The 17,976-nt window shown below is 38.9% G+C and overlaps 2 protein-coding genes across 6 annotated transcripts in view; one reads left to right on the forward strand and one right to left on the reverse strand.

Annotated features, from left to right (window-relative positions):
• The window catches only part of GCNT1 (glucosaminyl (N-acetyl) transferase 1), a 41,265-nt gene extending 33,029 nt beyond the window's left edge, over positions 1-8,236 (reverse strand). For all 5 annotated transcript variants that reach the window (XR_005566287.1, XR_005566286.1, XM_039388816.1 and 2 more), the window contains exon 1: positions 8,000-8,236. The gene's annotated coding sequence lies outside the window, so the exon portion shown is untranslated. The remainder of the gene's footprint in view (positions 1-7,999) is intronic.
• RFK (riboflavin kinase) lies at positions 8,109-12,403 on the forward strand. Its single transcript, XM_027722350.2, is given in 5 exon segments — positions 8,109-8,349; positions 8,351-8,558; positions 10,165-10,316; positions 11,585-11,687; positions 12,235-12,403. Coding segments are annotated over 5 exon segments (624 nt in total). The 5' UTR covers positions 8,109-8,304; the 3' UTR covers positions 12,351-12,403.
• The last annotated feature ends 5,573 nt before the right edge of the window (positions 12,404-17,976 follow it).

A 17,976-nucleotide genomic window follows, 5' to 3' on the forward strand; every position in this document is an offset into this window, starting at 1 on the left:
AGAGGCTTGAGAGGTGGGCCTGCACAAACCTCATGAAGTTCAACCAGGCCAAGTCCAAGGTGCTGCACTTGGATCAGGGCAATCCCAAGCACAAATACAGGCCGGGAGGAGAATGGAATGAGAGCAGCCTTGAGGAGGACTTGGGTGTGTTTGCTCATGAGAAATTCCAACTCTATTCTGGGCTACATCAAAAGCAGTGAGGTCAGCAGATTGAGGGAGGTGATTCTGCCCCTCTACTCTGCTGTTATGAGACCCCACCTGGAGTGCTGTGTCCAGCTCTGGGGTCCCCAACATAAAGACATGGACTTGTTGGAGCAGATCCAGGGGACAGCCACTAAGGTGATCAAAGGGCTGCAGCACCTTTCCTATGAATAAGCTGAGAGAGTTGGTGTTGATCAGACTGGAGAAGAGAAGGCTCTGCGGAGACCTTATAGCAGCCTTCCAGGTCCTAAAGGGGGATTATAAAAAAGGGGGAGGGTGACTTTTAACATGGATATGTAGTGATAGGACAGGGGGTAATGGCTTTAAATTGTTAATATATATTCAAACTAAGAAAGAAATTCTTTACTGTGAGGCTGGTGAGGTGCTGGAAGAGGTAGCCCAGAGAAGTTGTGGGTGCTCCATCTGTGGAAGTATTCAGTGCCAGGTTGGATGGGGCTCTGAGTAACCTGGTCTAGTGGAAGGTGTCTCTGCCCATAATGGGGGTGTTGGAACTAGAGGATCTTTAAGATCCCTTTCAACCCAAATTATTATATGATTCTATGTTCTTCCAAAAGGCAACAGGTTTAGAAACCTATATTCTGGTTTACAGGCTGTAAAAATTTATTAAATATTTGGCATAAAAATATGCAGTTCAAAACAGATGTTTGTACAGATTCTCTTCCATGGCTTGATTTCTCCTTAAAAGAAGAAAATCTTTGTTTACTTAGGGTTTTTTATACTCTCTATATCAGACAAAACAGTTTGAATGCTTTTGTGTCACCCTCTTATCTCTAGAGACAGTTAGTTACAGTTGAATTCACTAGTCTGATGTGAGAAAATATCAATCTGAAAACTAAAAAGACTGTTTCTTCTCTTCTGTCAAAGAAGGAAGTGGAAGATCATTCAAACCACCCCAGAATATGATGCTCTTTTTCACTCATAAGTAAATATTTTGCAATATCTCAAAATATTTATTCCACGTTAGTACATTCTGGTTGCAAAGTACAAGTGCCAAGTACAGGACTGACAACAGTCATGAATCTCTGGTTTATTTTTTTAGGCAACAAAGGGATATATGATTCTTTTTATTAAACCTGTCTGATACTACAGTGATGATGGCTGTGAAAAATGCTGAGTTTGGGAGATAATTAGTTCTGTAAGGTAAAGCAGGCTCTACTGAATCTTCTGCTCAACCTGTTTTGTAGCATAAATTATGGGTTCCCACTGCTATTTCTTTGCCAAGGTAAATAGTGTGGGGCAAAATGCGCAATCCAAGTGCAGGAGGTAGGGATATTAATAATGTAGAAAAACTAGTTAGAACATCTCCACATGAACCCAGTAGGGAGTTAGATAAGCTGTTTTGAACCTCTGCAGCTCAGGATACCCCTCAAAAAGTAAGTGGAATAGGAGATGCCCTAAAACAGTCTTGAGGTTTGGGGTTTTGTTTAGTTTTATTTGGTTTGGTTTGGGACTTTTTTTATTGGGTTTTTGGGGGAGGGTGGGGGGGAGGAGTGATTTTCAATTATAATTCCCCATGAGAAAAACAAGTTTTTCATTTCTGATGGGTGCAGCTTAACTGAGAGAATTGAAGAAGTAGCACGCAGTGCTTCCATGATGTCATTAATTTAGCAACAAACATACCAGCTGCATTATTCAGAGCAAGTCTTGTATTGCTTCTGGGATTCTTCTTTGTACATGTCTTTTGTATTCATAGCTTTAGTTTGACTAAGCAAATGGTTAGGGCAGCACCCAGCCATGCTTACTGGCAAGGGCAAGCGACTGCAGTCTGTCCATAGTGAGGCAATTTTTGGGAAGCTGACGCAGAGCAACCATTCTACTCACAGCACTGATGCGTCTGGCACAGGCTGCTTGCAGGATTACCAGGATGTGTGCACAGCATATGGAATGTAGCCTGAAAATCAACTGTGGAAATTATGGCTAACACTTACCTTCATTGTTGTGCAAATATTTCCTCTGTTCAGAAAACACAAGGTTGTGGTCAAATAGCATGTATGGAGAAGGATCTCTTTGCAGTGGCAGACACGAGTGATGGTTAGGGCTATTTCACAGAACCACAGAATATGCTGAGTTGGAAGGGACCCACAAGGATCATCAAGTCCAACCCTTAGCCCTGCACAGGACAATCATGAAGAGTCACAGCATGTGCCCAAGAGTATCATCCAAATGCTCCTTGAACTCTGTCAGGCTTGGTGCCGTGACCATTTCCCTGGGGAGTCTGTTCCAGTGCCCAAACACCCTCTGGGTGAAGAACCGTTTTTCTAATATCCAACCTAAACCTCCCCTGACACAACTTCAGGCCATTCCCTCGCGTCCTGTCACTGGTCACCACAGAGAAGAGATCAGTGCCTGCCCCTCCTCTTCCCCTCACAAGGAAGTTGTGACTGCAGTGAGATCTCCGCTCAGTCTCTTCTCCAGCTGAACAGACCAAGTGACCTCAGCTGCTCCTCATACGGCTTCCCCTTAAGGCCCTTCACCACCTTTATTGCCCTCCTTTGGACACTCTCTAAGAGCTTAATATCTTTCTTACATTGGGGTGACCAAAACTGCACACTGTTCAAGGTGAGGCCACACCTGTGCAGAGCAGAGCGGGACAATCACCTCCTATTTCTTCAGTAGGTAACAGAAAGAAGATTGCTAAATGTAAGAGTGGTTGCCTTATATAGATTTCAGTGCTGTCACAAACGCAGGCACGCTTTGGAACCAGCATCATATATTGGTGACAGCAGGAGTATTACAAACTACAGGCTCCTTTTAGCAATGAGATATTTTCACCAGAATCTTTCTTATTTGCTCAGTCATTGCTTACTGTGTGATCAAGGCTGGAAAAGCAAGCCCAGGGAAGGAAAAAGAAAATTATCTTAAAAACTGGTAATCAGCATGTAGGGAAAAACATTACAGCTATTTCCTTCATTGCCTCTTCTCTGCAATGTCAGTCACTAGGACAATAACTTTCATCTTCTACTCTTTCTGATGTTACTGTATGTGTAAAAAGGCTTTGTCCTATGTAGGCTGAACACTAACAAAACCTTTTCAGCTTTCTGCAAAGAGAATAAGGTGAGGGCCTATCCAGGTTATTTCTGGACACAAAAAAGCAAATTTATTGCCCCCACTGGGGCAATACATCTCTTGTGGTTTTGAGAGGGTACTGTTATTCACAGCATTTCCATGAATTAATTCAGTGGTCACTGGTTCAATTTTTTATTCTTCATGTCATCTTGCAGTAAAGACAACTGTTTTGACAAACTGGTTTACTTTCTCTTGTAAAGTCTTCCCAAACTCATGAAGTTTCATAAACATCAAATATCTGCTCCTTTTAGCTCTGTACTCATTCCCATTTAAGCTTATGCACATCTAAGAGGCTCTTCCTTTTGACAGATTTCTTACCTTTAGCATCTCTGCCTTCTATTCTTCCCAATGAAGAGCAGAAATTAAGAGCCCAGTAGTATTAAGTTCTAGGTCAGAAAATATTTTGGTATATAATTTTTGTTTGCTTTCCAATTTACCAGAAACAGAAATTATGCATACTCACCAAAATCTGAAATGAAGTTATTTCTGATATTTCTTCAATTTAATGAGCTGAAAAATCTGTCCCATTGTTTGTGGCTTTCTTAACAGATCTCAGTTAACTACTTCCTGTAACACCTGGTTACTGCTTACACACCATTTCTACAGGAATACTGTTCAGAAATAGCTTGACAGGAACTCCAAGTTGTCTAACATCTTTCCACCTGCAAGGCATTGCACACGTCATGACAATACAGTAAACATCTCCTAATGTATGTCACTGAGATCCCCAGTCTTGTTCTTCTACATTTCATTGTGGGATTCCTGGTAGCAATCTGTGTTGATTGTTGAGAAATTCAAGGTATTTTGGAACAGAGACTCTCAAACATATGAGAATCTCATTTAGTTATCTTCAAGGTAATAAATTGCCTGAGATGCCTTGCCCTGTATTACTTTTCTTGTGCTACCAAAGCCTCTGTTGGTAGGATTCTCCTGAAGATTGTGCCAAACATTAATCAGGCTATGTTGTATCTTTCCTTTTGTAGCAACTTAGAATTTAAGTCAAAGGTTTAAATTGCTTTTATAATATGGGATTGACTGGTTACAAACATTTTGATCTGGGCCAGCTGTAGCTGGAAAAAAAATATGTGTGATACACACCTGACATTCAAAGGACCATCATTATGATCCAACTTAATTAGAGCTAGTTAGGTCACAGTTATTTAATCTAAGACATCTATTAAACTATTTTTGGAAAAAGGAAAATTAGGGAGGGATTTAAAATGCATTTAAAGACATTGTTAAAAAAAAAAAAAGCAAAGCTTGGGTTCTTCAGCAGGATTAAAATTTTGAGAATTTTGAGCACTAAACATGAAGCAGGTTCACATGGCACAATACAATGCTGTGCAGAGAAAAGGGGAAGCTAGTTGAAAGCAATGCTATGCATTTTTAAGAAGCTAGTTGAGGGTTTAGTGTGGAGAAAAGGCAGTAGAGAGAGAAATAGTGATTCAAAGGCTGAAGGAACTTTTGAACACATGGATATAAACTTTCAAAAAGCATGAAGCTTTATGCCTTTATGTTATATTTCTGCAATATCTGAATTGAACCAATAGTAATCAAACAAGTTTTGTCTCTCATACATAGTTTAGTACCATACAAATGGTAGTTGCTAGAATGATTGGTCATTACCAGAAGATGTTCAGTAGATAATATCACCTATGCCTTATTATGCAGACATTAATCATACCTGTTGCTTCACTGTAATCTAATGCAGTCTTGGGTAGCCATTACATTAAAGTTCAGGTATTTCTCCTCAGAGAAATACCTAGGTCTATTTAACTAGAACAAAACTTCAGACTGTTAAAAATAATAAAGAAAAAGGAAAAAAAAAAAGAAAAGAAAAAAGAAGAAAAAATTAACTTCTCTGGTTTCCTATTCCAGACTAAAATACAGAAAAAATACTTTCAAAGCAGGTATTTGTTAGACATTCTTACATGACTGTTTAGTACATATCTTTATTTCATCACCTGGTTTCAGCACACTAATATTAAGGATTGCCAGAGTGTCCTTGAATTGAACTCCTGAATCAATGAGAGTTTTGTCACTCTGGGAATGGAAACTTCCAAGGAGCTGGATAAAATGCTACTAGTTTTACTACATGGCATTTTTTTCTCTGAGTCATCTCCTGAATATTTCACTGAGCCTAGTGTAACCAGAATTTCCAGTCTGGCTAGAATATCCCAGTATCCAACAGATATGGTTTTGCTATTTTTCCTTATCACCTGGAGGAAACAGGATATTCCTGCTCTCACCTTAAGCCCTGCATAAAAATGCAGGCTTTCACAGCATGTGAGCAGGAGACGGGACTCTGGCCCAGGGTTGTGATGCGATACAAGTCTTACGTTTTACTGCAAACCAACAGGAACAGAGTATGTTCTGCAGTGCAATAAATATTGGTTAGTATGATGAGTCCGCAAAGCTTATATTCAATCAGGTACCCTGACACAGGCCCTAAACATAACACATGCTCTGCTTTCTTTATTCTGGTTTCTATGGCTGTATATACATCCTAGGAAAAAAATATAAATGCCTTCCACTAACAACAAAAACTGTAGGTACAGTAGTATAAACAGGGAACAGAAGTTCCTCCCTAGCTGCCTGAAATAGCACGAGTTTTCTCACTGCGAGTAGGAACTATCAAACTGTTCTTCTGTTGACTGACAATGCCAGCAGACATGCTCATCACTAAAATTTGATGACGCTTTTGGAGGAAACATGTCTACTAACTCCACTAAACTTTAGCAGAATTAAGTACTCTAAATTTTAGTTAACTAAATTCTACTCGTTCAAGATCCCCCCTCTCCAATATGAACTATATATAATTAATAACAAAAGAAAAACAAGGACGTAGTATCAAGGGGGACTAATGTAGCTGGATCACAGCTCCCCATCATGAAAACTGATAAAAATTAAAAATGTTTCAACTATTTGACAGAATGAGAGAGAAATCGTCGTTTAGACTTCTGTGAAATTAAGTAACCATGTAGTTCTTAAACAAATAGTTCCTCGACTTAGTATTTCTCAAGGTCTTCTTGGTGACTAAGGTTGTAAACCTTTTGCCCAAACCTAGAGACGCTGAAAAAGAATTCCACGCATGCCATCTTGTGGATGTCACAAGAACATCAACATTTGTTCTAAAAAGATGGATTCGTTCCAAAAAAAAAAAAAAAAAAAGGCGTGGGGAGAAGAGGAAAGAACACAAATATGTATGTCCTTAAATACGAACCTGCTGCATTATTCGTTACTATCAGGAAGAAACAAGTTTTGGAAAATAAGGTTTTTTTGCTTTTGTTTCTTCTACTTCGGCTGAATTAAACTAGTGGCCATGGGGTCACACTGTCAGCAGTTAATGGTCTGTCATTAGTTAAGCAACTAGGCAATGACTTCAAGATTTGGACTTAATATTCAAGACACTTCCGTTATGAAATACCACTTAAAACACTTTTTGTAACGGTATTTTCTACATGCTCAGAGACAGCAGAACAGAATAGATCTGGTAGTACATGCTCAGGATATCTTTCTCTTCCACTTTTTCCTCCTTACATATATTCTACCACCACTGTTATTCAGTAACAGCTACATATATGGTGCTTCTCTAAGTCGGTCAAAGCTACTCAAAAGCTACTGAAGTAATGAATTTAAACATTTGCCTAAAAAAGATGGTGGGGAATTGAGATAAAAGAAACTGAAGAAGTTAAGTTTAAGGTACAATCACTTTTAAAATTTGTTTTTGCCTTCTTATCTAAAATAGCTTGTGACCTCAGCTTCCATGAAGCGGTAACAGTCAGTGTTTTATAAGTATGACATATAAGTCAGTTTCTCAGAACAGGTCCCGTTTTGCAAAAGTTATTTACTTGGAATGCAATTAAATACTAGCACAAGTCATAGATGTTTACAAGCTTTTCCCCATTAAAAAATAGCTAACCAAATTAGAAGGAAGTTCTGAAATATTCTTGTCATCATGGCTAGGCTTCGCAAATGAAACCTGTATCAAACTGGTGAAATCAGCAACTGTGTTCTATAAGGGGGAAAAGACTGCAAATTCATTTCAGGGATTTTGATGGTGTTTCTAGATACTTATGCGTTTAAACACAAATATGCTTATGTGCAGAACAGCGGTGCTGAATGAGACACTAGAACTCAAAAGGCCTTATGTATCACTGATACAAACAGACCGTCTGGTGGCAGGCTAGCTGCTCTGTAATTTACAAAGATTATAGACATTTTTCACACTTAATACTATTTTGAACTTAGAGAATCTCAAATTTATTTGAGCCAGATGAGGGCCATAGGAAAGAGTTTTAATCACCTAAATACATTAAAGAGCTTTATCAACATAAAAAGATAAAAGAACAACTGGAGACAGGAATTGAAGGAAGGGAAATGCTCTGTTACCCTTCATTTTTCTTTAAGTTATATAGAGTGAACACAGGAAGAGCACTTCTGTCTTGGTGCTTTTTTGTCCAAAGGAGATCCCTGCACTACCGGTGATAATGACAGAAAAGGAATGTGAGCATGATGGTAAATCAGAGGTGAGTAAAAATGTTTGGAGTTTTTGGTTTTGTTTCAGTTTGACCCTTTTTTTTCTTAAACAAGCAACTACAGTTGGTTACTACCATATAACAAAAAGTTCTGCTCTCAGAGTCTTCACAAATGTCTGCTGTGCACTGAAGCATTTGGCCTTTTCTAAACGAAAAGGCAAACCCAGAGTTACCAAGGGAGCGGCGATCCTTATCGCGTGGGCCCTGGGTGCGACGCGCAGCCTTTCAGATGAGAGGGTCAGGATGTGGCAGCTGGTGCAGCACAGTCACAGCTGCCACTGCTCAGTTTCCATGGCACGAAGCCGCAGGAGGGACCGGGCCCTGCTGTCCCAGGGGCGCGGAGCGTGAGAGTCCCGCGGGCAGGAGCGAAGGCCACGGCTGTTACCGAACACGGGACCGCGCCCGCCGCCCTCCACAGCGCCGGCACTCGCGCTCCGCCCGAGACCGCCTTCCGGGCGCCGGATACAGCGCACTGGGCATGCGGGGCGGACGGGCCCATTCCGGAGGGCGGGCAGGCCCCGCCGGAGAGCCGTATGGATAGAGAGCAAGAGCGCCCCGCCCCATCCTCCCCTGCGGTTGGTAGCGCCGTGTGCGAAGGGGTGGCGGCGGAGCGGTGCGGCGGCGGTGGGCTGGCGGCTCTGCCCTGCGCCATGAGGCACCTGCCGTACTTCTGCCGCGGGGAGGTGGTGAAGGGCTTCGGCAGAGGCTCCAAGGAGTTGGGCATCCCCACCGGTGAGCGGGGCGGGGGCGGCACCTCCCGGGAAGGGCACGGGAGGGGTGTCCGCCTGGCTCGGCTGGGCCTGGCGGGGGGTCCGCACGGAGCCCCGGGAGCGCTCCCGCCGGCGAGAGCCCAGGCCGGGGGTTCTGTAGCCGGTCCCTGTCGGGCCCCGAGCGCAGCCGGACCCGCATCCGCACCGTGCTCCTGCCCGTCGGGGTGCGGGAGCGCCGTGACTTAGCTCGCCTCAGCCCAGGAGCCGCCCGGCTGCCCTGCACTGCTGCCTTATTGTCATGACTTGGCTTCCCGAAAACAGCCCTGCCTTGTGCCGTGTCAGCCTTTTCCTGAGGCTTTTTTTCCCTCCTGCATTGCTTAGAGTCTTGCGTTCTCCTTTTGTGTTATTCCCCGCCCCTCGGTCTGTTAAGAGGTTTCTCTGAACGATCTCTGTCTAGTCATGATGGTCTACAGGATGTGGATAAGTGATCACATGCACGGTGCTATGGCACCGTTCTGATAGATCTCAGAACAAGAAAGGGAGTAGGTATTGGGAATCGCTTTAAAGAGAAAAGTTCAGGGGGAATAAAGCAGAGGTTAAAACCGAGTAGGTGGGCTTCGCCTACAGCGAATATATTTGCCTATTCCTTATCTTTCCCAGTTGTCTGAATGCCTTAAACAGCCACTGAAGTCAGCAGTCATATTGCACTAATTGTAACAGCTGTGAAACTCTACGAGACCATTCTCGTGGTGCTGAATTTCTGACAAGATTTCACGTTTTTCCCTTGATTGCTTATAAATGCCGCGTTGGTACTGTGGAACAGGGAAGGGGGGGTCATTGTTTTTTAGCTTTGATAAAAATGTAGTAAATGTATATTTTAAATCAACTTCATATCTTGCATGAAGACATTTACCCACTTGGTAAATAGAAGTAGGATATTAATTTTGAGAGAATGTTAAATTCAATCAGAGGGGAATTTCATTTTGCTATAATTTTGTAGTTTTCAAAGAAAATCACAGAAATCCACAGATGTCTCCAAAAGGCAACTCGTACAAAATTGACAAGTGGTTAAATAATAATCGCATTTATTCCTGCATATTTTATTTCATAGGTAAGTATTTTACTAACAAGTAAATAGTTCTAGGATGCTACTTTATAGTGCAGAAGAAACTTAGTTTTTTTAATTCATCTTTCACAATATTAAAGCTATGATAGTTATCCTAAAGGTGAAATGCATCCTGACTGGATATATGGCATATTTATTAATTATTATTGAAGAAGAGAAAGTGAACTGTAAAATACAGCATGTGTAAAAGATGTCATCATCATGGCTGGGCTTCGCGAATGAGGATTTGGGAAGGACTCTACCCACATTTGCTACAGGCGCGCTGGTGGCTAAAGAGGCCAATGCGAGATAGATGTAATACCTCTGGTATTGCCACAGGGACTGAATTTTATGAAGCTGTTTTATACTTTACCAAATGGCATGTTGCATTATTCTCGTGAATGCCAGTGTTACATTTATAAGTAGTACGTAGGCAGGGTTTGGCTTTTCAGTATTTGAAGATCCTGTTATGTCCTTGACTTACACATTCACTCCCATTTTACACTTTCTAAAATTTTTGCAGCTAACTTTTCTGAGCAAGTGGTTGAAAGCTTTCCACCTGATATCTCTACTGGTATATACTATGGATGGGCCTGTGTTGGAAATGGAGATGTACATAAAATGGTTTTGAGCATAGGATGGAACCCTTTCTATAGGAATACTAAGAAATCAGTGGTAAGAATTTTGCTTTGTGTGGGATTTTTATTGTAACACGAGCCAGATGTTGAATTTTAATAAGATAAGCAGAATTTAATTCATGAATGAGATCTAGGAATTTGCTCTTAGAAATGCATTTGGTATCTATATCATATTTATATTCTATAAAGAATATACTCTCTCTATCCCCCGAGTATAGACATGTAGGTGATTAAAATTTATTTTCTTCTTTCTATTCCACCATTTCTTAATTATTTCTAAAATAAAAGTATAACACTACTTGAAATGATGGTTGCTCGAGTTGCTGATAAATGCATTGAATTTACCGCTTATGAGAGCCCTAGCATGAGCTGCAACATACTAATAATCTATAGTTTTCTGCAGTGTATCTGCTTTTCAAATAAGAGATCTTAATTTTTAATGATTTTTTTATTAATACTTCTCTTAAATTATGGAATCCAAACATGAGGTGGTGTGGCTTTATATACAGAATAAATATTTGAAGGTGTGTAATAATAGGATGAAGAAGTTAAAATCTCGAGCTGTGATTTTCTTGCTATCAGGTGCTGGTGCTTTCCCTGAGTCTTGCAGAGCTCTGTTTTATTTATTGAAAACAATTTTGTTTGGGCGTGAATCTCTGCTATTAAGTGTTTGTCTTAGGCAAATGTATACTTTTAAAAATTTTTGCAGATAAGTTTCCTGAGCAAGTAGTTCAAAGCTTCCCATATGATAGCTCTGCTGGTATATACTACGGGTCAGCCTATTTTGAAGAGGCAGATGTGAACAAAAATGTTTTTGAGTGTAAGGTGGAACTGTGTTCTTGAATTTTATCATTAAATTCCAATGTGAGCTAGTTGTAAAAGGTCACCTTAAGCCAACTGCTTCAATCAAAATCTTCATAGTTATTTGGATGCATCAACTTGATGATGAAACATTAAGCTTTGTTTGGGATTTCCTGCCTTGGAAATATTACCTCTGAGAAGTGGTGAAGCATTTCTCCTGAGTAACGTCTCTCTGGTTTGTTTTTTTTTTTTCCCTTTTGGCTCTCAGAATACTTTTTAAGTGAGTAGTTTTTTTTAAATTTCATGCAAAATGCAATTCTTCTTCATGACATAAACTAAAGCCCTAGTGTTTTAATCTTCCATTGTACCTTCTAAACTAAACGTCCCTTTTGTTGTTCTCTGTTGAGGAAAATTTGAATGATGGATATTAGGTCTACATGCTTACAGAGAGGGAAAGAAACTCTTAAGTTCATAATAAATGCCCACTTATTTCTCTTCCTTTAGGAAACACATATTATCCACACCTTCAAGGAAGACTTTTATGGAGAAATTCTTAGTATAGTCATAGTTGGATATATTCGACCGGAAAAAAACTTTGATTCCTTAGGTCAGTATTGAAGGTCTCCCTCGAACTAATCTCTTTTATGTCTTACTCATGCAAGTTCTATGTCTTCCCTGTCTTTCCTTCTATTATGAGATATTTTATCTATTAACCTTTGAAATTTCAGTAAAACGTTTTCATTATCTAAAAAACCCAAAACCATACCCCCACATCTTCCACTAGAAAACTATTTTTCAGTCACTTGTCTGTGGAGTAATTTAAAATCAAGGACTTGTTATAGAAGCATCAGTTGAATGTGTTCATTTCTCTTTTAAAATGCAGTAGTATTTCAATACTGGTAGTATTTCAATACTATTAGTATTGAAACAGAACTGCTAAAGTCTTTTGGAAAAGCAAGAGAGTAGTGCTTGTAACAAATAAAAATGCAACTCTGTCATGTTTGAAAACCCAAAGAACTCTGCCTTTAGACCTCATAATTATATTCTACTTCTGTGATTGTTTTTTGATATTTTGTGGTACCCCATGTTTTCACTTGATACTGTGTTCAAAATTCAGACCAACTTTTAAATACCCATATTCTTATCTTTTTCAGAGGCACTCATTTCAGCAATTCAGGAAGACATTGAAGAAGCAAAAAGACAGCTAGATTTAGCAGAACATCTTAAACTCAAAGAAGATAACTTCTTTCATCTGCCAGAAGGAAAATAGTAAACAACCACTGAGAAAACCAATACAGTTTTTTATTTGTTTGTTTGTTTGAACTTCTTTTTCTTATTTTCTTTCCCTGTCCTGGAGCCTTTACATTTGCACTGCTTTCATAGGTGCTTTTTTGTCATATGTCTGTTAGGTAACTGAGATTGAAACCAATCATACAAGATGATTTCAGTTTTCTTTGGTTAATTCAACATTAACCCAGTCATGCAAAAGGACTAGAAGGCTGTAATAGGTCCTTACAGATAAATTCTGTATCCTAAAGTTGCCAGTTGTTCAGAAAGTGGAGTATATTCAGAACATGACCAAAGTTAATTGTAAACCTAGGGTATGGATAGTTCAGTTAATGAAGAATGTCTGTTTTTAACATAGAGAATGTTATTCCAGCTTCTTTTCTGTTTTATGTCATTCTTAGATCTGGATTTTAGCTTAGGAAATTTTGCTGTTGATTGAGTCAGAAATTTCCTGTGGTTAGATATGATCAGGTAACAATAGCAAGATTAAGTCTCTATAGGACTTATTTTTTATATACTACATTGCTGTCATAGTTTAAACTCTTGCTTTAATTGAAATTATTTATTTTAAGTTTATTTGAAATGGAGGAAATCACTGTTGCTCATTATGTTACTGGAATCTGAGCTATAATTTTTCATAGTTGCTTGTACATATGATAGCACATGACCTGTGTAGTTTACTTCTGGGGGGTGTTTCACTTAATTTCAGGAAATGAATGTGAAAGTCGATAAACTGTAAAAGTTCAGGGACAAAAGATGCAGGAACAGTATAACAAGATTTCTGCTCATTGGGCCTCAAGGGAAAATAGGTAGCGAGAGGCAAATCTGCATTTTATATGCTGCTGGTATTTGTTATGAGAAAATGGGGAAAATCTTGAGGTCTTTCTCTGCACTGTCAATAAAATGTCTGACTTCAAGGCTGGCATTATTGTAAGGCACAGAAAAATCTCACTAATGCTCTGCACTAAGTGCAGGTAAGAGCCAAAGTTTTGGCTGACCAAGTAGACAAGTACACAAATGAAAACCGTTGGGGATTCATTGCATAATACGTCAACACTGTAGTGGATATTCGTTATTTATTACAAGTAGTTGCAGACAGTGCTATTCTGAAATGCAGGAATACAGATGGGGATTTGACTAGATCTCAGAAGCTCCCTTCCAACCCTGACTATTCTGTGATAGGTAAATGGAGGGAGTACTATCAGAATTGATAGTAATTTGGAAAATATTTCTCCAAGTATGTAATGTGTGATGCCAAATCTACTCTTGTTTTTCTCTGATAAATGGAATGGAAGCGAGTAAGCTGCAGTGACTTTGTCACGACCATAGTCTTTTGACATCTGCCTGTGATGTGTCTGAAACATATTCTGAAATTCTAAATGATTCTGTGAATGTGTCTCGGCTGTGGTTTTTTGAACTACCATGTACAGTATGGAATGCACAATTTCTGTAGTGAAATTTAATGAATTTATTCCTTGTCCTATCCTATTCTATCCTATTACGGTCCTATCCTAGTATGGTCTTAAGGTCTGCCAGGGAAAATTTAAGTTCGATATTAGGAAGAAATTTTTTACAGAGAGGGTAATCAGGCATTGGAATGGGCTGCCCAGGGAGGTGGTGGATTCACTGTCCCTGGAGATTTTTAAGATGAAACTGGATGTGGCACTTAGTGCCATGGTCTAGTAACCACAGCAGTGTTGGATCAAGGGTTGGACTTGATATCTCGGAGGTCTTTTCCAACCCAGTTGATTCTGTGATTCTATTTGAATCCTACTTTTCACTCTTGAGGTTTAAGAGAGTTTTGACAAGGTAGCTGTTTGGGTCTTTGTGGCAGGTGCTGTCAGGATGATAGTTTCACTTCATATTGTTTTAAATTTTAGCCAGTGTCATGGGCTATTGCTAGGGAAGAGGTCAAGAGGTCTTAAGGAAGTCAAGGACTTGTGTTTGTTCTTTAGGACTCCAGGAGAAACTTGATTTCATTTAAATAAATTGTCCACCAGTGCTGGTGATTGCAGAGTTGATAGATTCAGTACAGAATTGGGGGAGAGGGAAATGGGACAGCAGTTATCAGCAGTTAGATATACTTTCTTTTAAAGGATAATGGAGATGATTTAGTGGACTTCTACTATATAATGAAACTGAATTTCCAAAAAGTCTGTAAAAGAATTGTCTTACAAGGGTGATGGTTGGAATTTTTTACATTTTAAAATGGAGGGATGAAGGGAGAATTATTTTTTTTGTGCAAAGAGTTTATGCATTCTTCAGATTGTATTAATGTTAAAATCATATACTTTACTACTCTTTTTAGAGAACAAAAGCCACACTAGTCAACAAAGTGTGTTGTCAAGAATAGATTGTTGTTCATTGTAGTACTATAGTTAAACACTCATAGCTGCCTTTAAAATTCTTTTTTCCAGTAATGTCATGTGTCAGTTGTGGAAACCATGGTGCCTTAAGCTGGTTGTCTGAATAATACTCTTCTGTATCTGCTAATAAATGCTACTATCAAAAATTGAATTCACCATTTGGTTATAGAACTACTGTGCTATGGATAGAGAACAGTGGCAAGGGGAAAACTTGAAAGACTTGGGTTGCTCTCAAATCCTAGCTAAGATGTCATATATGGATACACTGAACTAATAAACTGCTCTTTATGTGTTTGTCTTCAAATTTGAGAAAATGTTATTACATTCATTTGGCTAAGTATACCTGTCCATATTATTTAAGAGAAAATGTTATATATCATTGCTTAAGCTCAATGCATAATTCCTAGCACAATATAAAATTTATGAAGGGTTATATTTTTGTATTATGTACAAATAATTGTATTTATTTTGGTTGATGTTACTACACTGTACCAATTACTAAAGGAACTGTAATTGACAAAATTATCCTTCTTGTCTTGGATTTCCTTTCCTTTACCATTCCTTGCAATGTTAGTGGTCTGGGTTTTATGCAAAGCTTTGTAGGGGTGACTGCCTAAAATGCTGAACTGATGGAAGAGTAATGGGATATTGTTCAACCTTCTTATTGTTTTTGAAAATTGGCCCCACTCTGGGGACTTCAGTGCCTCACTCTGAGCTTGCAGGAGCTAGAGCCTTAGAATTCACAGCCTGAAACCCCTGAATTGGTTTGTCTATACACTCTCTTTCAGAGCTTTTTCAAAAGCTGTTTGTTCCTTTTAGGATTCAGATGGAAGGAGCTGCATTCTTCTATGTTCTGCTTCAACTGTCAAACATTCATCAAAGATTTATCTGCTGCTTCTGAAGGAGAGTCAAACTTGTATCTTAAAACACATTATGATGGCTCTGGCCACTTTTGGAAAAAGAATTCTCATACTTCCTCACTTGGCAACTGTTTATATGTAAACCTTTATATAACCTCTTTGTAGCATCGCTGAAGTTACATCAAGAAAGAGTGTAACACTTTGGGGTGGTATATGTGATAAGGATCGCTTTTATTATGTCACGTGTGGATTTTTCAGTGTAGACTGGTATCTGTCAGAAAACATGCTTTTGACAACAGACTGCCCATACTGGAGATAGGGATTTAAGAGTGAGAAATCCCCAAGCACCTGTATTGTTCAGGATTTTTCTGTAGCACTCAGTACTGTAACTTTCAAGCATCTAGATTTTTCTATTAGTTTTCTTCTGGAACAAAATCAATATTAAAACCACTTACAATGTACTTCACTTCCTTTCTAGCAAAACCTAAGAATAGTGTTATGGAAGAAGAAATTTTTTTCCTATATGCATACACTCCATTGGAAGGAGAAAGTATGAAGAACTGATAGCTTACACTTCCTTTTGAAATCAAACTACTGGATTACGTGAGAGGTGACTGGATGGTAAAACTGTGCCGGAGATTTGAATTTGCCTGGCCGTTTTGAAAGAGCATTATTAATAAGAGGTAATTGTCTAGGAGGAAAAAAAAGTGCAACCAGTTAAGTAAGAGCTTGAGGCTTGGGAAACTCCAAGAATAAATGAGAATAGCAAAGAAAGGGTTACAGGGTGTGGAAAGGACAAAACAGAAAAAGGCTCAAGTGCCTGTCTTTGGGTTTCTAAATGTATTTATTTTCTTCAACACATCTTTCTTGGGATGGTGGCTGGAAGAAGGTGAGAGGATAGAGAGAAGCGTTGTGGTAAAGGATTTGTGGATTTGAATTTCTTTAGGTATTTTTTCAGGACAGTGTAAAAAGCATAGACACAGTAAGTCCATAAAGTAGAAAGCAGTATCTCAAATTCGTTTGTGCTGACTTTTGTGTGTATTTACTATTGGTTTCCTTCACTGTACTGTTTTCTGTGAACTTTCTCCAGAGGTGTTCGTGACTAATGAATGATTCCCTCTGAGTCAGTAGCTCTTGGAAAAATAACCTTTTATAAAATATACAACTCTTCTTGGTCTCTCTGTGCACTCTCAGCAGGCAGTTGTAATTGGCAACACCATAAAACTGATAGGACTCTGTAGGTATCTAGTTTGGGCGTTCCTAACCACTACTTTTAAAATGCCACTTAAAAAAAAAGTCTTTCTCACAATTCTGTTCCTCATACTGGGTCCTTCTAATATTATCTGTCAGTTAGTTGTTGCTCTCTCAAGAAGACTCCTTCAAGGCAATGTTCTGTCATCTTGTAAAACATGGATATTTTCATCCTACCCATATGGCACAAAATCATGCAGTCTTCCTGCTGCATCTCAGGAGCAAGCATCTCATCTGGGCTGTCATTGGAATCCTCCCTAAAGCACTGCTTTTCTGGAAGAAAACAAGATACTAGTACGGCTTCTTTCTTGCAGCTGATACGAAACACGTTTGTAATGTTATGCCCAAACCAAAAGAAGACCTCTGGAAAGAACTGACATTTGAATTCAGAGCTCTTCATTTTTTGAGTGCATACTCAGAAATGTAATTTTATTCCAGTCTTACTTGCACTGGCAAGCCAAATTATATTATGAAAGAGATTTTATTTTTGAATGCTTTTTTATTATATTGGGGGGGGTGATTTATTTTCTGTTGTTTGTTTGTTTTCTGGGGTTTTGGGGTTTCTTGTGTGTGTGTGTGTGTGTGGAGAGTTTTTTAAATATTGAGAGTTAGTATATATATATACGAAAGTTTTAGTAAAATGATGATGTTAGTCTGAGCACTCGTAAACAAAAAAAAACCAAAACACATCCATTTCTTGTAGGGATTTAAGACTGCTTAACTGTACCTTGGATTAAGTCTTTGAGATTTGGTAAGAATCAGGTTATATAAACTGCTAACAGTAATAAAGCATAATGTTAATCCAGACAAGGGTAGGATAGCAGGATATCACGAGTAGTCTTTTTCAACATCACCATTTCAATTTATTTTTCGTTCGGTTTGTTTCATCTTTTGTTTTCCCTTCAGAACTCTTCCTGATAAGAGCTTAAGTTGAAGTGGCAGATCAGATGTGCCTTTCCAAGTAACCTTATTATTATGTTGCTTTTGATAAATATAAACCCTTATTTTGACCTTTTTAATCTGTCACGTGATTTTGTATTTCTTCGTTACTGAAGGTGCAGTGATTAAGTCCTAAGTGGATTCCACAGAATTCTTTAAAATTTACAGGGGAACCATGAGGTCTTTAGGAGTA

Source organism: Pipra filicauda, unplaced genomic scaffold (assembly GCF_003945595.2).
Source record: "Pipra filicauda isolate LSUMZ 115617 unplaced genomic scaffold, ASM394559v2 scaffold68_size4259465_pilon, whole genome shotgun sequence".
NCBI classification, from domain to species: domain Eukaryota; kingdom Metazoa; phylum Chordata; class Aves; order Passeriformes; family Pipridae; genus Pipra; species Pipra filicauda.